Here is a 23,309-nt window from a genome sequence, read left to right on the forward strand (position 1 = left end):
CTACTACCAATAGAAGCTTGATCGCTCACCGTTTATGTGAGTTTCATGCAGAATACATATTTCAGAAATTTGATGATATGGAAAAATATTCGACATAACCACCATTTTACGGATATATATGGAGTATTCAAAATGGGCGGAAAATTTATTTTTAAAAACAGATATGTATTTAAAAAAAATGTTTTACGTGTCCACGTGGACATAACCTGTACCCCTATCCCCCTCACAGTGGACAAGCGTGGATATTTTCGTACCCCCTACACACACCCCCCCCCTAAAGTTGTCCACGTGGTAGTGGACAGCCCCTTATCTCTTCAATTCTCAAGATGGCGTCCATGCAAGAAGAGCAAAGCTTGAACTTTTTCCAAATTCTCGTATGCGATGTTGGTAAAATTGTTGAATGTGGCTGAATCAACTGTAACGAATTGATCGGGAAACGTTTATCGACTGCCAGTAAGCCTAGATCGGGGGGAGATCAGAAGCCGGAATCACCTCCAAATTTTTTTTTTCTAATCTATGCATTTTCTATCCAGAACGTTTCTCTTTATCACATAAAATTAATTATTCTAAAATACACAAACATCAAAACAATAGTTCATTTCATTCTTTTTTCTTCCAATTACAGAAAAGGGGAGGAACCGGATAGCGGCTCACTCTGGCTGAGCATCGTCCTCGGAGGGCTGAGCATGCTGGCGAAGGAAACCGGTATCACGGTCTTTCTGCTCAATGTGGCCTGCGACGTGTACCGCAATTGGTCTTCGCTTAAAAGAACCATTTTGGACGTGAAGTGGAGCGAAGAAACGCACCAGTTTGGCCGTCGCGTGTCGCGTGTCCTGCTTTCGATGGGCGTTCTGTTAGCGTTCCGATTAGCCCTGCTGCAAGGGTCTCTGCCAAAGTTTTCCCAACAGGACAATCCCACGGCGTTTCATCCGAACCTCTACGTCAGGTAAGCCCAGCCCACTCTCAATTCCAGATTTCAAAGCCCGACGGGATCGAAAACAAATTCGCTTATATACAAACCCTCCAATTTCAAAGATTGCTGACGTTCTGTTATCTGGCCGCCTTCAATTGGTGGCTGCTGTTGTGTCCTTCGACGTTGAGCCACGACTGGCAGATGGGATCGATACCGCTGGTCACATCAATAAGTGATCCCCGAAATTTACTCACGTTTATTGCGTTCTCCGCAGCGTTGTTGTTTGTCTATCGTGGAATGCTGGATTTCGAGGTAATTGAAATATCAATTATTCGTCACCATAGAGCTGGCTAGCGTTCGGTAGGCGGATGAAGGAGCGTTTCTAAAATTTCCAATAATGCTTCTCTGTCATTCAAAGTATGTTGAAATCAATTCATCAGTATACTGGCTTTGTTCCCAAGCAGCTCGGTAATGAAAGGTATTCGCCTATTAAATTTTCTGAAACTGTTGAATTTTCAACCGAATTAAATTTAGAGTTCCCGTAAATTTTATCCGAAAAAATCATTCACAATGCATTATCCCGATATTGTTCTGTTTGATTACAAGCTTCTTCGAAATCACTTCTCTTTATGCTTGACATCATTTTTTCCTCGGACGAATCGATCAACTTTTTTTCTCGGATCCGGATCATCGAAGCCGACTGCCGATTCTCGAGAAGAAAATCATCATCATAAATCCACACGTAGTATCACTAAATCAATACTGGTACAGAAAAAGGCAGACCTTGAATATCCTTCTCGGCATTCTCGGAAACGCCGTCGGCTGGTCGTAAATAAAAGGCACACCGATTACCGGCAGCTATCGCAAATAATTTTCTTCTGCACAAGAACATCAACTTGAATTCATTATTGGCCTTCTCTGAAGGCATCCCTCACGTTCGGTTACACTGTCTCTCTGTCTGCGCGCCCACCATAGCCGGCATTCTTTTCCCCCCTGATCCTGGTCCAGATTACCGAACGAAGAATCCATGAAAACGTCATTTATCTAATACAGTTATCAATTCACTGGCTTGCTCTATCTTCGGCCAGTTATGGCATTCCGTTCCGCACGAGTCTCGTCAGTTCGCAGGTAATCATTAAGTGACTTGTCGGTTGCGGACGGGGCGCAGCTTTGTGGGCTGCGAAGCGAAGGCAACAAAGAGCAATTTTATTGCCATTTCGGACGACCTTGCCGAAAGTGGGTATTTGATGGATGGCTAAAAGCCGGAGAAAAACTTTGCCAATCAGCTGAATTAGAATATGGTACGAGGTGGCACGGGAGAAAGTAATGTCGACATAATTGACAGGCGAAAACAAACGAACATTTGGTCTCGTTTTATTGGAAATCAATACAGTGCGGCTCGAAGAAATAAATCATATCAATAGGATTCATCCAAAATATGTCATCATTAATTCGGCAATTTTAAAAACTCGTCCATAAAAATATTGTGGCAGCGTACAATTTGACGGTTTTTGTACCGATCGATTATTTTTGCAGAATTGTTTTTAGCACAGTTACAATGACATTACTTAGGTTAAGTATGGACCATTTTGTTCAATAACATTTTGTCATTTTGATTTTAATGCAATTATGCTTTCCACATACAAACCTTTGTCCATGAAACCTTTGTTGATGAAAAAATCTTCTCTTAAGGGAAGTTTTTCACAAACAGAATTATTTGTCATATACAAGAACAGGTTGTGATCACTGTGAATAACCGGGCTCAGTGGAGTATTCTATTTTGCCTCGGGACTCGGAAAACGCATCTGCCTTCTGCTATGGCTGAAACACCGGAGCTGCCGTTTTCGTGTGTGTCGTCATCGGATGAGCTGTCAGGCCGCGCTCGAGGTTTGCTCATCGGGTTGCTATAGCGGGCAGTGCTGCCAATACGCGTTCTGGAGCCCACACAATCACCTGATATAAGTTTAATACTGTGAAGTGGACACCAATCTCTTGAAGCTTCTTGAGAGCGAAAGTTCCACCTATTTGCCAAAGCTGACCAGTTATGAAGGATTGATTTCTTCAGACCGTCCAATTGTAGGAAGTTCGTGTCCGAATTAGGAGTTTAGCCATAAGGACATGATTTTTACGCAATGTTTAATTTTTTTTAAACGATCGAAACAATCCTCAATACTCGTACTCAACGATTCCTATCATTTTATCGGCATGTACAAATAATCGACAAATAAATAACTCTGCGTGATTGACCACAGTATCAGGAACACTATTCACATTTTCAGCCACCTGACTTGCCTTTTTTCATGCGTCGAAGTAAAGCTGTAAAATATAGTTTATTTTCATATGTGAGGCGTAGGATGGCAATGGATGTATGGAAAAATTCACCATCGAATTTCAAAAATCGACCATGTACAATTTGTTTATTGGCCCCAAAAAAATGACCTGTGTTAAGCTCAATCGGTCATGATTTAGGGATGCCTCAAAACGCTCAAAATTTTGATTTTTTATCCTCAAAAATTAGAAATTTGGAAAATCGAAAAAAAAATTCGATGCCAAAGGCTTAAAAATGTATAAAACGTCGAGATCTGGTGTAATCTCGGAAAAAAATTTGACCAAAAATCGACCATTTGGAACTTAGTCTGAGTGGCAAAAAAAATCAAAACTTTGAGTGCTTCGAGGCACCCCTAAACATGTCCGACTGAGCTGAAATTTTCCATAGCTCATTTTTTTGAGCCGATAAACAAAATGTGCATGGTCGGTTCTTTAAATTCAATAATTATTTTTGGCCAAAAATTTTTTTTATCGAGATGACACCAGATCTCGACGTTTTATGCTCTTTTAATTCATCTGACATGGAATTTTTTTTCAATTCTCCAAATTTCCTTCACCCCTCCCTCGGAAGATCGATCTTTTTTTTCAAGATCGCCCAATCCTAATCGCAATACGTTGGAAATTGGTGTATTGCTTTTCACTACACCGTACATTTGCTTTACTGCGTTTCGCGGAGCTGGTTATTTTCAAATATGAGAATCGCATTAAGATAACAATAATCGTCCATTTGATTGGTTGATTTATTCTATTTTTAACATTACCTGAAGATCAGGAATCCAAATTTTTCTGTGATGCCAAATGTAGTTAGAAATGGTTATCATTAGGTAGTTTTTAATCAGGGGTATGACGTCAAATCCCTCACATTGATTGATCTTCTAATAACAAATGACAAAAATTTCGTTCTTAATTTCAATCAAGTGTCAGCCCCAGGTTTTTCTCATCACGATATGATTTTTTCATCTTTTAACATATGTCGTTGCAATGATTATAAACCGAAAATTTTTCGGGATTATAATCGAATTGACTTTTATGAGTTGCAAAACATATTAAACAACTTGGATTGGTCATTATTGTACAGTATCACTGATTCTGATTTGGCTCTTGATTTCTTCAACAAGCAGATTATTGAAATTTATGAAAATGGTGTTCCATTAAGAGCTCATAGTTCCAAAGCAAATGCACCTTGGTTCAACAACAACATTTTGAATGCTATGATAGCTAGATATGTTGCATATCGCCAATGGAAAAGTAGTAGAAGTTCTCAGGACCATTTTCAGTTTAAAAGACTTCGCAATAAAGTAACTCTATTAGTTAACCAAGCCGAATCTAACTATATGACGTCCAATTTAGAGACTGCGACTTCAAGCGAAGAACTTTGGGAAAAAACTCAAACGACTTAATGTTACTGTAGATCCATGTAACAAAGAAAATCATAACAATACTAGTAATGAGATAAATTCTTTTTTTGGTGAAAACTTCACACATGATCCGGAACATCCTTCAATACCACCTCCTAACATTAATGGTTTTTCATTTGCTTCGTGTAACGAGTTAGAAATGCCATATTTTCAGTTAGCTCTAATGCTATCGGTATGGATGGCATTTCTTTGAGGTTCATTAAAATTATTTTGCCATTCGTAATTACGCCCATAATGTATCTCTTCAATTTATTTATAACGACTGTCCAATTTCCTCGGGCCTGGAAAGCTACAAAGATAATTCCAATTCGTAAGAAACCTGCGTTTACTTGTTTGAACAATCTTCGTCCAATCAGTATTCAATGTTCGCTGTCTAAGGTTTTTGAGAAAATTTTGAAATTTCAAATTCAACGGTTTTATCTGCTCAGTCCTAATCAGTCTGGTTTCAGATCCGGTCACAGTACTACTTCGACGTTACTTAAGGTTCATGATAACATACATCAATTTATTGACAAAAAAGAGGTAGCATTTTTACTTTTAATAGACTTTTCTAAAGCATTTGATGGAGTTTCTCACGTCAAATCATTGCGTAAACTGTCCTGTCAGTTTAACTTCAGTCGTAAAGCTGTTTTTCTTATCAGTTCCTATCTGAACTCTCGTACTCAGATAGTTGAAATTGAGGGAAATTTATCCAGCTCAATTAATATTTTATCTGGAGTACCCCAAGGATCTTGAGTCCACTTCTCTTTTCATTATTTATAAACGATTTACCATCAGTTTTGAAATTTGGTGTCATCCACATGTTTGCAGATGATGTACAACTTTATATTTGTTCAACTGATGCTAATGTGGAAGACTTGGCTCAGTTGATCAACACTGACATGAAGAGTGTTTGGAAATGGTCCTCGGATAATCTGCTTCCTATTAATTCATCAAAAACTAAAGCAATGTTTATTGCTAGACATCACACGCGCACAAATTTACCAGACATAATCATCAATAATCAATAAAATTGAATATGTTGATTTTCGATGACTTTTCGGCACATATGGGGCGGTATCTCGGTCATAACTTCACGAATGTTGTCTTTCAAATGTTCAAGAGTTTGCGGAGAGTTGACATAGACACGGTCTCTCGCATAAACCCACAAAAAAAGTCTAGCGGGTTCAAAACGCATGATCTGGACGGCCAATTGGCATCACCAAAACACGAAATTATGCGTCCCTCAAATTTCGTTCGCGATATGGCCATGTTCGGTCGTGTTGTGTGGCACGTGGCGCCGTCCTGCTGAAACCACATGTCATCCGTATCCATATCTTCAATTTGAGGCAAAAAAAAACGGTTAACATGCGGCCATTGCGCTCACCATTCACAGTTACCGTCTTGCCGTCCTCATTTTCAAAGAAATACGGCCCGATGACTCCACCAGACCATAATGCGCACCAAACAGTGACTTTTGGCGGATGCAATGGCCTCTCAACAATCACGTGTGAATTTTCTGAGCCCCATATACGGAAATTTTGGGTGTTCACATAGCCACCGAGCTCGAAATGTGCCTCATCGCTGAAGAAAATTTGATGCCTAAATTCAGCATTTTGCTGCTGTTGTTCGTTCACCCAATCGACGGATGCCCGACGCATTCCATGGTCACCACGCTCTAATTTTTGTACCAGTTGGACTTTATATGGATGTAGGTGCAAGTCCAAATGCAAAATTCGCCACAATGATGTGTTTGACAAGCCCAATTGCTGAGCACGCCGTGGAATCGAAACATTCGGGTCATCCTCCACACTGGCAGCAACAGCAGCAATATTTTCGGCCGAACGCACATTACGATGATGCACAGGTTTCACAATATCCGCTACGGATCCAGTTTGTTCGAATTTACGCACTACATTAGCGATTGTGTGCTCTGTAGGCCGTCCATGACGACCAAAATCCGTCCGTAATGCTCCAATAACATTTGCCGGTTTTTCATTATTTTTATAGTATAATTTAACAAAATTAACACGTTGTGCGATGTTCAAACGATCCATATTGTAAAATGGCAGACATTCAACTAACGATATGACGCTTTGGTTGACAGCTATGTCAAACGGTTGTCAGCGCAGGGCCGGAAGCCCAAAATGGAAAACCCCAGTATATGCAGGTCTACGACATCTTAGACTCACAGCGAGTATGCTATCCGTTTCAACCAAAATTAAGCGATTTAAAACCCTTCTTTTACCTCACTTTTCTTATGGTTCCGAATTGATTTTGAACGCTCCAGTCTCAGCATACGATCGATTGAGAGTAGCAGTTAACCACTGTGTTCGATGGGTTTTCAACTTGTCTAGGTTTTCTAGCGTATCACACTTACAATGGCAACTGTTGGGATGTTCGTTTCATAATTTTTTCAAATTAAGATACTATGTCACATTATTTATCATTATTCATCACGGTCCTCACTATCTCTTCAATAAATTACAATCCTTTCGGAGTGCTAGAGTTCGCCACTTTGTTCTCACAAATCATATCACATCTTATTATAGCAATACTTTCTTTGTACGTGCAATTATTTGGTGGAATCTGCTTCCAGCTGACATAAAATCTATTAATTCTTTCCCTAGATTCCGTCGTGAGTGTATCGGCTGACTGAATGAAAGGAATTAGCAAGTAATTAAATTCATTTTGGAGTGTAAAAATGGTCAACATGCATGATAGGGTCTAGATTAATTTTATTTTTTTTTGTTCAAATTTTTGTTTTCAATTGAATGTGGTGTGAACAACAAGGTATCCGATTGTAGAATAATTATAAGGGTGAACCCTTACTCTACAAGTATAAATTAATGAATAAATTAATATAAAATCAAATATTGCCAGTGTACCCAATATTGCTGCGGTTCACTGACATGTTGGTTCTGTCAATTACTGTTGTTTACAACTCGGTCCGGTTATATAGTCGAATAGTGGCTAACTTTAAACTCCATGTTATTTCAACGATTTCAATCCTCGCAAATGATATGTTACTAAACAAATGACGCCATATTGATTTTGATTTTGGGTAGCCTGTATTCAATTGATGTCTAACCCCTGGTTTTAATGGTGCTGGCACAAACATATAATCGCTCGTGGACGTGTGTATGGCAACTGGAACCGTTACCGTTATAGCTATAACATCATGGAGTAAAATAACGGGAAGCAGCTTAAAAGTTCATTCTACGCCTTGTCCCCATCACGTATACTGGGCAGCTCATGAAGATGTATCCATGAACTGATTCTACTGTCAGAATAGTTCCGTAGTTATGTGTCAAAACAGACTTCAACACCAATTTATTGAGTGCAACGCATTTTAGCTAAGCCTAGAGGAGACTGCTCGCGACCGACAGTGCGAATATCGAATAAGTGTTTCATGAATTAGTTTCTTATTTCCATCCGTATCCTTTTTTCCATATAAACCATTCTCTTCTTTCCAAATACAATGTGTGGTGCATATCACAACACATACATCACCATATCCTAACAAACAACACAGAGTAACCGAAGAGAACCGTCCCCATACTACGAGGGCCGTTTAAAAAATAAGTTTCAGTGCCTCGGAAATCGCGGAAAAATAAAGTTAGGACAAAAAACAAGGTGATTTCCGTAATCTACGTTTTATTATCTATCTTTCTACACAATCGCCGTAACTTTCGAGGCATTTTTCATAGTGGGCACGAGTTTTTCTATTCCGAGCGCGAAGTGCGTAACTTCCAGCTCTGTGAAGTACGATGTAACTGCGTCACGAATTTCTTCAATGTTATCGAATCGTTGACCGCCGAACGTCTGTTTCATCGCCGTACTATTGTGAAGTTTTGGACCGATTAAGAACAAAAGGTCAGGTTTATTGACGTTATTGATGAAAGGAGTGTTGCTCATCCACGATAATGCGGCACCGCGCATTATCTGCTCCCGTAACTCAAGAGCAATTGAAAAAAATCAAATGGACTGTGTTCGAGCATCCTCCTTACTCCCCAGACCTCGCCCCTAGCGACTATCACTTATTCCTGGCGTTCGGCGGTCAACGATTCGATAGCACTGAAGAAATTCGTGACGCTGTTTCATCGTACTTCAAAAAGTTGAACTCTACGTACTTCACGCTCGGAATAGAAAAACTCGTGCCACGCTATGAAAAATGCCTCGCACGTTACGGCGATTATGTACAAAAAAAAAAAATAAAATAAAACGTAGATTACGAAAACAACCTTGTTTTTTGTCCTAACTTTATTTTTCCGCGATTTCTGAGGCACTGAAACTAATTTTTTGAACGACCCTCGTATTATACATTCCATATCAAACCGTTGTATGTGAAGCACCGCTGAATGAAATCCAGTTAGTGTTTGGAAGTACATATTCCAAAGCTTTTTAATTTCTGCAGTGCAAGCTGCAACCAAACGGTCCTTATCAAGACCAAAGTTATTACTAACATCATAAATAGCAACAAACATGTTTTTATAACAGGGGGTCCTCGTAGCCTAATTGGTTGCGTGTCCGCTACTAAGCGAACGATCATGAGCTCATAACTCAGGGCCCCTCAACTGACCATCTTAGTGTGTTATTCTAGCTACTATGTCCTCGCAACAATCATCATGTGTCGGTAATTCCAGTCCCTTACCGCTCACATTTTCGGTCTGCTGCATCTGTAATTGGCACTATTAATAACACAACAAAGGAAGCCTCATATCAACAATCCCGCTATGATCCACCCAACTGTGAACATTCGAACAATTGCAATATTCTTACGCCGAAAAAAGGCAACATGTGTTGTGCATCTATAGAATACGAATTCTCTTACGCCTAAACGGCTTCTGTGTTATAGATAAAACAAATGAGTATCGCTATCTATCCTCTTACGCCTCAAAATGGTAACAGTGTAATATACAACAAAAGTAATTTTAAATAAAAAATGTACACGAATGAATTCGGTTCTGTTACAGCTGAATTGCTAAATCAGCCTAATAAAATAAACTGTTGGGATAAAAAAAATGTTTTTATAACATTACATATAACATGTTAGTAATCTCAATTGAAATATATTTTTAAATATAAAATGAAGTATTTATTTGACCTCCCAGAACGACCAATTCATTTTGCACCGAAGTTTCCATACACAAATAATTTCTAAATTTCATCGCGTCGGCAATTCAAATAAGAGAAGAGATCTAGAAAATTATCCTTATAAATTCAACGGTGCTGTAAAAAGAATAAATAATGACCAAATATCAATAATAAATTCCAAGATAACCTCTTTCGATTGATGGTATCTTTTAGTTTTGTTTGAATCATTTCAGTTATGGGATTTCTGTTGAACTTCCTTGGAAGTTTTACACATCCCTGCTCCGTAAACACTGAAAGATACGATATTATTCCTGGCACAACATGTTTGTTCTTTAAAAGAAAGGAAATTTCCACATCGATATACGATAACTCAAACATGAAAGATTATCAGCGACCTTTAATTCTTCTTTTTTCCAGACCACACTGCGCGGCATGGAAACGAGCATCCAAATAACTCACGAACAATCCGTGGCTTATCTCGATCTATTCGTATTTTGGGTATCTTCTATTAAGCTCAGCTTGACCTACCCAAGGTTGATGTTCAATGTTCAATATTAAACAAACGTCACCTTCCGTATTACTTTATGGTCACATTAACAACTAGGCTAGTAAAGACCAATTTGGATATCTTCATACGCCTTAAAGCGATTGATGCACTGTCTTCTCGGCACCAACAGAGAATTACATCAAACTGAAACAGAATATCGTTTGCTAGGAAAAACGGGTAAGAGGTTTTCCTCTGTTATCCTTTATCGTCACTTGTGTGGGTTCTCAATTTGTCGGGGAGCGAAGAACTCTATAGAATACACAAATTTGTCTCCCATCGACAATCGCACTGGATCTCAATGGCTGGGGCAGGGATGATTGAGAGGAAATTAAGAAGATTAGCTCTGAAGCTTACAGCAAACGACGGCTTACTTTTTGCAATTAGGCCAGATACGTTCGTTAGTTTCCGGGGATTTATGCTGGCTAGCTGGAACGGTTTCTGAGGGGGAGCTTCTTCGGGCTTCGGACGAATAAATTGCAGACGTAGAAGAACAAGAAGGGAATAGAATATGGGATAAAGCTTTTGCTTGGAGGATGCTGTCAACGAGCTTTTGTTGAAACGCTAGGGATGAATGATTGGGAAATTGAGCCCATTTGCTGTAACGAGCTGGATGAGCCGAGATTTTTTTTCTTGCTTTTGGTGGTGTAATTAATAGAGTGATGCTGGTCGAACACTGTTGATGATGGATGTACTAAATTACGATTACGCACTCCTCCCGATTGAGAGAAAACGTTCTAACCGCAATATGGAGAGGGGAAACTAGCTCTAATCAGGTTCTCATTTTAGTTATAAAACCATGATTACCAAGGGATAGAAGTATGCTTATTTATTTTAACGACTTCCATTCCACAAAGTATTCTTCGGGCGAACGAGTAATGAAACAACTTGAAACGATGCGATCAGCCTCAAGAAAATTTACTGCTAGCATCTGATTTACAATTTCCCCACTCGCCCCATACAATCCTTTCGTTCATTAACAACCATTCTCGATCCGTTTCGAATCCCCTGTTGAGTGTTCAACCGGATGAGCGCAAAAACATCACGACCATCTGATTCTACAAAAAAAAGACCAAAAATGACTTTGCAACACGTTTCCGCACACGGAGAGCATCATTTGAAAGCTCGACCATTCATTCTTCTCGAAAATTTTCCCCCAGTGATCCGCGCGCTAATAAACTTTTCATTGCTTTCATTATCCCAGCTGGGTCCGGCGGGTGGAACGAAGGAGTTTGCTGTTTTCGTAGGCTCACTAACTTATTCTGTGCTGAAAACAAAAACAAAAAAAAATACTTCAAGCGTACCCAAGGAGATGTTCTGCAGGAAGTAACCGTAGTCGATACAAATATTAACCGTCCTATGAGTGCTGTTAACGCTGCTGCTGGCAGCTATAAATTACGTAAATTTTAATTAAAGATTATTTGGGATCATCTCGGCGCTGTCCGGCTGACGTCGGACATACCCGGGATCCGGAAAAAGATTTTCTTGTTGAAATACACGAAAATGAATGTGTTTGTAACATAATTAAATCATGTTGGTCGTCGATGGTACAAGTTATTTTATATTCAGGAAGTAATGGATGGGGGTTTGAATGTATGTTCTAACAGATGTTCTGGTCGAAACAAAAATTCTAAGTGCATTCAGTTTACGATGACGGATATTCAAAATGGTCTTAGCTGATTAATATAACTTAAAAAAAATATTCTGTTCACTATGACTGTTATTTGTTAGTATCTCCCGGGCTGTTATTTGTCACAAATATCTCGCCGGAAGCTTTGGGTTTGATATTTGTTCACGTCTGAGGATTTTTCGCCAAAGTAAGTTCGAAGTAAGACTTGCACTGGTACACCCGTATTATAGAATTCACCAATCAGAATACTAGAATGTTTAGATATTATAACCAACGTGGTTGTGTGGATTTCGCATAGTTTTGCATATATTGAGGGTGGATGTGCGTGTAACATCTGTGTTGAATCTGTTGCGGCTCTGGCCATTGACTGAAATCGGTGTTCCTTCGACTGAAGAAGGTCTCAATATTGATGTTTCAGACATTAGCAATCTAAGTACAGTAAAACCCGTTTTTATGCGGTTTTTTTGTGCGATATTTTTTGTGCGGTTTTTTTGTGCGGTATATGAAAAGAAGCATATTTGACGAAGTTATCGTCCATTTAGTTTTTTTCGATGGTTTATATGCATTTCAGTTCGAAAAAAGCATATTTGCGTCTGAATTATCCACTTCTGAAATCATTCCCCTCCTCCCATTAAATGCTCTAAGTTGTTCTAAGTGTTTGCATGGCATGATTTCTAACAGCAACACGTTTCGACATGCAACTAAAAGCACAAAACAGCCACGCGCAACCGAAAAGGTAAACTGTCCCGTCGCAAAGCAGGGAAACTAAAGGAAATTGAACGGTGAACGGCGTGGATTTGAGTTATTTTCTTGGGGAAAACTTCTTTTATGCGGTCCCTATCTACCGCACAAAAAAGGTTTGACGTAGGACTACGTCTTTCATTTCTATACCGGGGTGTAAAATCAAAGTTTCGAAAACGAAAGCGTTACGCCGGAGACCGAGATTTTGAGCGTTAATAGCTCCTAAACAACTGAACGAAATGGTATGATAAACACTTCATTCGAAAGATAAAATGTCTACGCGTTCTAAACTTGTTACGTTTTGATCCAAAAACTTGTTTCAATAGTCTTAAAATTGCTTTCAAAACAGGCTATTGAAATCACCAATCGGTATATAAGCGAGCGCCGCTCGGAAATCCACTCAGTTCTAATTGAACAGCGATTGGAGCATGTTGTCGCTGTTGTGGTGAAGCTCTTCGTTTATCATGAAAGCGCGGATGAACGGTGTCACCAAGAGCTTGTTTGTGCACCTTAGCCCAGAAGGGAATCCATCAGGAGGAGAGTGATGCCACAAACGGTTCCCCGGGAAGATCTCGAAGCAGCCGCTACACACACATATACACGCGCGGAATTCTTTCCGTTTGGATGCCATTCAGCATCGAGAAAGATTCGGAAAATAATCTGCCAGTTCCTCTGGGAATTTAAAAATACATTCATGTGAAAGAGCTTATTTTAATGTTTTCTATCCATGAAACACTGTGACCAAATATGTTTCAATCAAGTGCTATTAACAGGTGGTTATCGAGTTAGCATAAACCACTGGTGGGCTTCCAGTATCGAGGAAAATGTGGAAATATCCAATCGTTACTAAAAATAATCTACCAGTTCCTCTGGGAATTTAAAAATACATTCATGTGAAAGAGTTTACTTTAATGTTTTCTATCCATGTAACACTGTGACCAAATACATTTGGTTTTATGATTTTTCAATCAATCGCAATTAACAGGATAGCTTCTGAAGATTATTCCTCCCCATCAGTAGGATATTTCCGTATCCAATATTGTATGCGCATGCAATCGATTATTGCTCAGTCGCCGAAAGTTCCGAGCTCAGAGAGTTCATTCCCCTCTAGTTTGTCTTCCAAATTGCCATCGTAAACCACGCCTTCTCTCGATTCAATCACGCACAAAAAGCATACTTAAGCGATATTCTGGTGGTGAGACGCATTCATTTTTCGTGAGGACATCGACAAGACAACATCGTTGCTGAGGATGCTGGACGGCGAAGGATCGAGATCATCCCTGAAACGCAAGCTGTGTGTGTTTGAAACTGTGAGGGAGCACAGAGAAGCCGATCCTTCAGGAGAAGAGAAGGTGACCATCGAAGCAGCCGCTACACACACATACACGCACGGAATTCTTTCCGTTTGGATGCCATTCAGCATCGAGAAAGATCCGGAAAATAATCTGCCAGTTCCTCTGGGAATTTAAAAATACATTCATGTGAAAGAGTTTACTTTAATGTTTTCTATCCATGTAACACAGTGACCAAATATGTTTCAATCAAGTGCTATTAATAGCTGGTTATCGAATTAGCATTAACCACTGGTGGGCTTCCAGTATCGATGAAAATGTGGAAATATCTAATCGTTACTGAAAATAATCTGTCAGTTCCTCTGGGTATTTAAAAATACATTAAAAAACATTGAAAGTGTTTATTTTAATGTTTTCTATCCATAAAATATCCATGTCATACATTTGGTTTTGTGATTTGTCAATCAAGTGCAGTTAGCAGGAAAGCTTCTGAAGATTATTCTTCAGAACAAGGTTTTTCGAATCCTATATTGGATGCATAAAACCTTGTGCCTCCAACGTAACGCTCTCGTTTTCGAAGTCCCCCAAATATTCATTTATTCATTCATTCAGAATGGATTTAGATTCAACTTCAAACAAATGATCTCTAAATCAACGATAGTCCTACGTCACCCTTGCGGTTATACCATAGATATAACTCACTTCCTGTTTTTTTTTCAAAATGTGTACCGAACACGATTTTTAAAGCTACTGGTGAAGTTTTGGACGATTTTTTTTATGCAATTTTTTTATGCGACCCCTATCTCCCGCACAAAAAAAGGTTTTCCTGTAGTTACTTTGGTCTTTAAAAATACCGTTTGAGGGAATTGAAATACTAACTAAACAACAGGTTTGTTTTTACAATGTTTCACGGGTAAAGATTGGATATGGAATGGATGAAATAATATTAATTCATTTTATTAATTTGTTTGTTTCAGTCTTCGATGGTATCGTACAGACTATTCTTAACCTTTACTATTTGTTTAAGTCTACGCATAAAACATTGTCGAGTAATAATCAAGTCAAATTTATCACAAACAACACTGAAAGCCTTAAGACAAGAACATAGAGAGCTGATGGATCCATAGTGAGTCCTGTGCCTGGGAATGGTGATCAAAGCAGAGTGGCGCAGCTGACGCGGGGTCACCGTGAGTGGAATTTCGCGAATTTGGAATTTTTCAGGACAGTCAATATTGTTCGTCAGGACGTCGAATATGAACAGCTGTTGTATTCTCAATCTTCGTGCCGATAGGAGTTCAAGATTAATCAGACGGCAGCGATCTTGATAGTCAGGAAGATTTGAGGGGTCATTCCATGGTAGGTTCCGAAGTGCGAAACGTATGAATAGTTTCTGGATGCGTTCGATGCGTGTCGTCTGGTAGGTATGGTAAGGTGCCCAAACCGGTACAGCGTATTCCAAGATACTACGCACCAATGCGCAAAATAGCGACTTCAGTGCATACACATCGGTTAGCTGAACAGTATTACGGCGAACAAATCCAAGTACGAGAAAGGCTTTTGCAGTAATAATGGAAACATGCTCGTGAGACCGAAGTTTAGAATCCATTATAACTCCCAAGTCGCAGATAGATTGTACGCGTTCCAATGGGACATTCTCCATCCGATATTGGTGTGGAAGTGCAGATCGACTGCGACTAAAGGTGATCACTTTACATTTGTTTAAATTCACACTCATACCAATCTCATTGCACCAACTCAGGACGATGTCGATGTCGGCTTGTAATAAAATGCAGTCTATTGGAGATGCGATGACTCGAAAAATTTTTAGGTCGTCTGCAAAAAGCAGCTTTCTGGATCATATACGAAGGCATAAATCATTGATGAAAAGGACGAATATCAAAGAACCCAGCACACTACCCTGCGGTACACCAAATGGTATATTGAATGTGCTGGATCGCGAAGAGTTCAGCTGCACAAATGCTTTCCGATCCGTTAGGTACGACGTTAGCCACTCCGCGATCCAAGTCGAGAGACTTACGTGTTGCAATTTCCAATGGGACATTCTCCATCCGATATTGGTGTGGAAGTGCAGATCGACTGCGACTAAAGGTGATCACTTTACATTTGTTTAAATTCACACTCATACCAATCTCATTGCACCAACTCAGGACGATGTCGATGTCGGCTTGTAATAAAATGCAGTCTATTGGAGATGCGATGACTCGAAAAATTTTTAGGTCGTCTGCAAAAAGCAGCTTTCTGGATCATATACGAAGGCATAAATCATTGATGAAAAGGACGAATATCAAAGAACCCAGCACACTACCCTGCGGTACACCAAATGGTATATTGAATGTGCTGGATCGCGAAGAGTTCAGCTGCACAAATGCTTTCCGATCCGTTAGGTACGACGTTAGCCACTCCGCGATCCAAGTCGAGAGACTTACGTGTTGCAATTTCTGCACTGCGTAGGCGTTCGGTACCGTGTCGAAGGCTTTCGTGAAATCGATATAGATGGAGTCCCCTTGATTACGCCGTTCGACCTCAAGGAACAGTACGTTGGAGTAAACCATTAGGTTGGTCACGGTCGTGCGATGTGGTAGGAATCCGTGTTGATAATCTGAGATAATCGGCCGAGCTGCATTTAGCAAAATGTTATGCATTAGAGTTTCGAAAACCTTCCCCAGACAGCAGCGAATCGAAATCCCTCGATAATTTAAGTCGTTGTAGAAATGTTGCATCATCACGGTTATTTACACGTACGAAGAATTTGAAGTCATCGGCATATGAAAGCTCCATACATTTTATAATCAAACTAGCTGACCCGGCAAACTTCGTCCCGCCCAAAATTTGTTTTTTGTTATCAATACCTTCAAACATTCACGTTTTCTTACTAAGCGCAAGTTCTTGAGTCCAATCGCAGAACTGTTCATTTATTGATCTTCTAATCGACCCCGTTGAATTTACCTTTTACTATAAAATTCTTAGTATTCCTACCAAAACTCATCATTATAATATCAGATTATTTTCAGACACAATTCTCGTTCAATCCTTCCCTAAATCGGACAAGTTCTGCTCTTATCAACACATTCGGCGATACTTATATAGTGGTATAGATAGGAGTGCGTTTCATCACATTAAAATTCATTTCCAGTTTCGAACAAAAATTAATTTCGCTAGCGCAAAGATCAAATGGACTAACAGCACTTGTCACTATGTAATTGTAGAACATATGGGAATTTAATTTTCCAAATTTTCCCTTTTTCCTTCAGAGTTTTCCGAAAATTTTCAATTGTCATGTTTGGTTGGAATATTTTTGGTTGAAATATGTGTAATATTTTCATGGGACCCCCTCTACATTCCAGAGGAGGGAGAGGTGTCATACCATCATAGAAACATTTCTCATACCCAAAAACCATCACATCCCAAATTGTGCTTGATTAGTTCTCGAGTTATGCAGAAATTTGTGTTTCATTTCTATGACAGTCCCTTCCTCTCAGATAGGTGGGAGGAGTGTTGGACCACTTTAGAAATGTTTCTTGCCCCCTTAAACCTTCACATGCCAAATTTGATTGAGTTTGCTTGATTAGTTCTTGAATTATGCAGAAATGTATGCTTCATTTCTATGGCAGTCCAACCCCTCCCCCACCCTCAGAGAGAGGGGAGGAGTGTCTATTCACCATGGAAACGTTTCGTGTTCCATAAAACATTCGCTCCATTTGCTTGATTAGTTTTCAAATTAAGCAGAAATTAGTCTTTCATTTGTATGGTAGCCTCCCCTTAGAGAGGGGAGTGGAGTGTCTAACCACCCTAAAAACATTTATTACACCCTAAAACCACCACATGCAAAATTTGGTTCCGTTTGCTTGATTAATTCTTGAGTAATGCAGAAATTTGTGTTTCATTTGTATGGCAGCCCCCCCTTAGAGAGAGGGGGAAAAAGTCTAACAACCATAAAAACAGGTTTTCCAAAAATAACTCTCCGTCGTCGCGATTGAAGTGTGATACAGAGGACCTCATTACGAGCGTCGTTTCGCGGTGAGGGAGAGATGATTTGTATGTAAGGTTATATACACTTCATCTCGTTTTCACCTTGAGATGATGTTCGTGATCAGGCTCAGAGTAGGTGTGATGAATAACGGAGAATATCGCCGGATCGGTTAGCCTTGGAAGAGTTTTCTCGGTTACCATCTCAGGTTTTCCACTATTGAATCTCCGCCAGCGCGATTGAATTTCGATGCAAAGTACCTTCAACGAATACTAGAATATATTAATATAATATATGATATAAAATGTATCAATTTTACAGGTTTTCCTTCTCAGGATACTTGCGGAGACGAATATCATACTAACATTCCTTCCCTTCCCCTGGTGACTGTAAGGACGTGGCCGGCGTTGTTATTGACCATTTGAAGTTCGAATCACCGAAAATTTCACAACGAGAATGATTTGCTAGTCCCAAGCGTCATTCGGTGTGTTATTTGTGCCTTTTGGCTCGTTCAGGTCAATCACGGAGAGCAACTACGAATTGTACAGTCTACCCAAGCTCAAGCTCAAGCATGGTGCATAGAATCGAGCACAATTACTTCAAATAGCTTGGACATAGCACTTGAGCAAGCTTTTTTTTTTATAAATTCGTTTATTTTTACAGGCTCAGTTACATAAGTTTAAAGGAGCCGAAATCTTAAATATATTTTTAAAACTATATATATATGAACAATTTTCATAAATCTATGGTTAGTAATGTGGGATACCGATTACTCGCGGTGGACTCGAGATTAGAAGGGTGACATATTTTTCTCAGGAAAAGGATGGGGTATAAGGAAATTATTACAATGTTGATAATCACACACACTCAATTCTTAAATCTATTCGTACATCTATTGTGTTCGATAACTCGCATTCGTTCGATAACTCGCAAGTAGATCGGATAGGTTTTCGAAACGATCCAACAAAGGTGTTTTTTTCCACAGCGAATCAGACTGTGTTTTTTTTCATCGGTTGCGCTTGCGAGTAGAGCGAAGCTCAAAGTGGTGCGCGACGCAGAGGATACAATTCAGACAGATTTATCACACACGCCACACAGCAGCGGCAAGTATAAGTTTATTTTTCTTTTGTCCTCCTATCATTCCTTCTACCATCTGTGCTCGATTTACACCATTGTTCATCTGTGTGTTTACCAAATCGGCAAACGTTGGCATTAGGGGTGTCTATTTTTTCTTGGTTACATTACCGTTGAAATTTTATTGGACCTTTTTTTCATTTCAGAATTTTATATAAATAAAATAAATTAATATAAATATTATCCGCAGCATAACCTTATAATATTTTTTTTTTACTTATTAATTTTGATAATTATTATATTCTGTTCATATCGAACAGTTGGCCGATTTTTCTAATATGGCTGAGGGCGGAAAGGACCCCCCGTTGACGCAATTGAATATTTCTGATACCGAACCTCCTCCTGAAGAGCAGGAGGATGAAGCAGAAATTGAGGTAGAAAATTCTGTTTACGAAGTTGATAGTTCCGAAGATGAGGAAATCGACGAGAAACAGGATTTTCGTCCTAAAGAATACCCTGAAGGCTCCAAAGGCCCATTCATTGTGTACTTTAGACGAAAATCCAAACCTCTCAATGTCATTCGTATCTCGAAGGAACTAACTCAACATTTTTCTGACGTTACCGAAATTACACGGATGGTGCCAGACAAACTACGAGTTGTCGTCTCAAGCAGGACCCAAGCGAACAAAATAACGCGCTGCGACCTCTTTGCGATTGAGTATCGTGTATACGTACCCTGTTGCAACGTCGAAATAGACGGCGTAATAACCGAAAAGGGTTTGACCCGAAAAGAGATAATCGATGGTGTCGGTCGCTTCAAGAACTCCACACTAAAAACTGTGAAGATTCTTGCATGCGATCGACTGAAATCTGTGTCACATAAAAATGACAAAAGAATTCTCAATCGGACAAACTCTTTTCGTGTGACTTTTGAGGGTTCCGCCCTTCCAAATTACGTTGCAATAGGGGCACTTCGTTTACCTGTTCGATTGTTTGTACCCCGGGTAATGAAATGCAACAAATGTATGCAACTCGGTCACACGGCCGCCTATTGTTGCAATAAAAAACGTTGCGCAGATTGTGGAGAGAGTCATGATGAGAATCCTCGCGCGAAAGAGCACAAGTGTCTTCATTGCGGCGGGACTCCTCATGATCTTATTCAATGCCCGGTGTACAAACAACGAGGGGAAAAACTCAAGCGTTTCTTGAAGGAACGTTCCAAGCGGACTTTTGCAGAAATGCTTAAGAGTTCCGTGCCAACGACACAGGACAATCCCTACTCCATTCTGCAGAACGACGAGCCTGTTGCTGACGCTCCCAATGCCGGATGTTCCGGTACATCGCAGGGTGCCATCAGGAAAAGAAAAATTACTTCTTTTCCATCACTCCCCAGAAAGAATACCGAAACTTCCCAAGTTGGAATGAAGCCTCGAACTGAACGTGCTGAGAATAGGCCGAAGCAAGTACCTCCCGGTTTACGTGGTCATGCTACCAACCAGGGGTCCTCAGCACTTCCCGGAACAACAACGAACACGTCTGTTCCATTTTCGCGGTCGAAGCAACAGCCACTACCTGGCCTGCTTGCGCTTTCAGACCTTGTGGATAACATTTTAAATGCTTTAAATATAAATGATCCTCTTAAAAGCATAGTATTATGTTTGCTTCCGGTTGTGAGAACATTTTTGAAAAAAAATGTGGCTTTTTAGCAGCGTTCATTTCCCTCGATGCCTAATTCAGCGCAAGAGGTCAAGGATTTGACCACTGTCATACAGTGGAATTGCAGAAGCATCATCCCTAAACTAGACCAATTTAAATTTTTAGTTCACAGTTCTAACTGTGATGTATTTTCTCTCTGTGAAACATGGCTTTATTCAGCCGACGAGCTGAATTTTCACGATTTCAACATTATTCGCCTAGATCGTAACTACTCGTTTGGTGGCGTACTATTGGGGATCAAAAAACGTCACTCCTTCTATAGAGTCACTATCCCATCGATTACAGGCATTGAAGTTGTCGCTTGCCAGATACAAATCAATGGCAAAGAACTCTGCATTGCTTCGATATATATTCCTCCCAGGACTACTGTAGGCCGCCATCAGTTCTTTGATATTATCGAGGCATTGCCGGAGCCGCGGTCAATCTTAGGTGACTTCAACTCCCATGGAACAGCATGGGGGTCACTCTACGATGACAACCGTGCCACGTTGATTTATGATCTGTGCGACAACTTCAACATGACAGTTTTAAATACTGGGGAAGCAACTAGGATAGCCAACCCTCCTGCACGGGCAAGCATGCTAGACATATCTCTCTGCTCTTCTTCATTATCCCTGGATTGCACATGGAAGGTAATCCAAGATCCCAACGGTAGTGATCACCTACCAATAATTTTATCGATCGCCAATGAATCAAAATCTAGTGAGTCAGTCGATATTGCGTATGACCTCACGAAGAATATTGACTAGAGAAAATTTGCAGAATTAATATCTGAAGCAATCATTTCGATGCATGAACTTCCTCCCCTTGAAGAGTATAATTTTATATCAAGTTTGATTTACGATAGCGCACTTCAAGCTCAAAAGAAACGTGTACCGGCTACCACTTTCCGACGTCGTCCTCCATCACTTTGGTGGGACAAGGAGTGTTCAAAGGTCTACCTTGAAAAATCATCCGCTTTCAAAAAATTCAGGAAAACTGGATCAGTGGAATGGTTTCGAAAGTACCAAGCTCTAGAAGCCAAACTAAAAGGTCTGATTAAAGCAAAAAAGCGTGGATATTGGCGGAAATTCGTCAATGGTTTGTCAAGGGAGACCGCTATGAGTACTCTTTGGAATACGGCTAGGAGAATGCGTGGCTGGAACCATACCAATGAAAGTGAGGAATACTCTGACCGTTGGATTTTCAAATTTGCAAGAAAGGTTTGTCCCGATTCTGTTCCTGCACAAAGCGTCGTACGCGATATTCCGCTCCAATGCGATTATGAGAATTTTTCGATGGTGGAATTCTCAATTGCCCTCCTCTCATGTAACAATTCAGCTCCGGGGTCGGATAAGATTAAATTCAACTTGTTGAAGAATCTTCCCGACTTGGCAAAACAGCGTTTGCTGCACTTGTTCAACAAGTTTCTGGAGCTGAATATTGTCCCGCATGACTGGAGACAAGTGAGAGTGATAGCCATACGGAAACCCAACAAACCGGCTTGCGATCACAACTCGTATAGGCCGATTGCAATGTTATCCTGTATTCGCAAATTGTTAGAGAAAATGATTCTACTTCGTTTGGACAAGTGGGTTGAAGCGAACAATTTGCTGTCAAATACGCAGTTTGGCTTCCGCCGAGGTAAAGGGACGAATGATTGTCTCGCGCTGCTATCTTCTGAAATCCAAATCGCATTTGCTCGCAAAGAACAAATGACTTCCGTTTTTCTCGATATCAAAGGGGCATTTGATTCAGTTTCCATGGAAATTCTCTCAGAGAAGCTTCATAATCGTGGACTTTCACCAATTCTGAATAATTTCCTGTACAATTTACTGTCAGAAAAGCACATGTTCTTCAATCATGGCAGCTTGAAATCTTCTCGATACAGTTTTATGGGCCTACCGCAAGGCTCCTGCCTAAGCCCCCTCTTGTACAGTTTTTACGTCAATGATATGGATGATTGTCTCACTAGAGACTGCACGCTGAGACAACTTGCAGACGATGGAGTTATTTCCATCATGGGTACTAATCCCGTCGCTCTGCAAAAGTCGTTGCAAGATACCCAGAACAATCTGTTCACGTGGGCCCTCAAGTTGGGTATCGAATTCTCTACGGAGAAAACTGAAATGGTCGTTTTTTCTAGGAAGCACGAACCCGCCCAATTCCAGCTTTACCTATCCGGCAAAACGATCCAACACTCTATGTTTTTCAAATACTTGGGTGTATATTTCGATTCTAAATGTACCTGGGGGAGACACATTGCGTATTTGAAACTGAAATGCCAGCAAAGAATCAATTTTCTCCAAACAATAACCGGAACATGGTGGGGCGCCCATCCAGGAGACCTCATTCAGTTGTACAAAACAACGATATTGTCAGTGTTAGAATATGGCAGTTTTTGCTTCCGATCAGCTGCCAGGATTCATATTCTCAAGCTGGAGAGGATACAATATCGTTGCTTGCGTATAGCCATGGGGTGTTTGCATTCGACACATACGATGAGTCTCGAAGTTTTGGCAGGAGTACCCCCGCTTACTCTTCGGTTCACAGAATTATCCTACAGATTCCTCATCCGTTGCAAGATCATGAATCCATTGGTGATTGATA

The 23,309-nt window shown here is 40.1% G+C and overlaps 1 protein-coding gene across 1 annotated transcript in view; it reads left to right on the forward strand.

The window, feature by feature from the left end:
* Nucleotides 1–23,309, forward strand: part of LOC129770874 (protein O-mannosyl-transferase TMTC1-like) — a 585,978-nt gene that overhangs the window by 454,619 nt on the left and 108,050 nt on the right. Inside the window, exons 5-6 of the mRNA XM_055774024.1 lie at nt 626–946; nt 1,036–1,225. Coding sequence (XP_055629999.1) covers nt 626–946; nt 1,036–1,225 — 511 coding nt within the window. The remainder of the gene's footprint in view (nt 1–625; nt 947–1,035; nt 1,226–23,309) is intronic.

The sequence above is a fragment of the Toxorhynchites rutilus genome, chromosome 2, assembly GCF_029784135.1.
Source record: "Toxorhynchites rutilus septentrionalis strain SRP chromosome 2, ASM2978413v1, whole genome shotgun sequence".
NCBI lineage: Eukaryota > Metazoa > Arthropoda > Insecta > Diptera > Culicidae > Toxorhynchites > Toxorhynchites rutilus.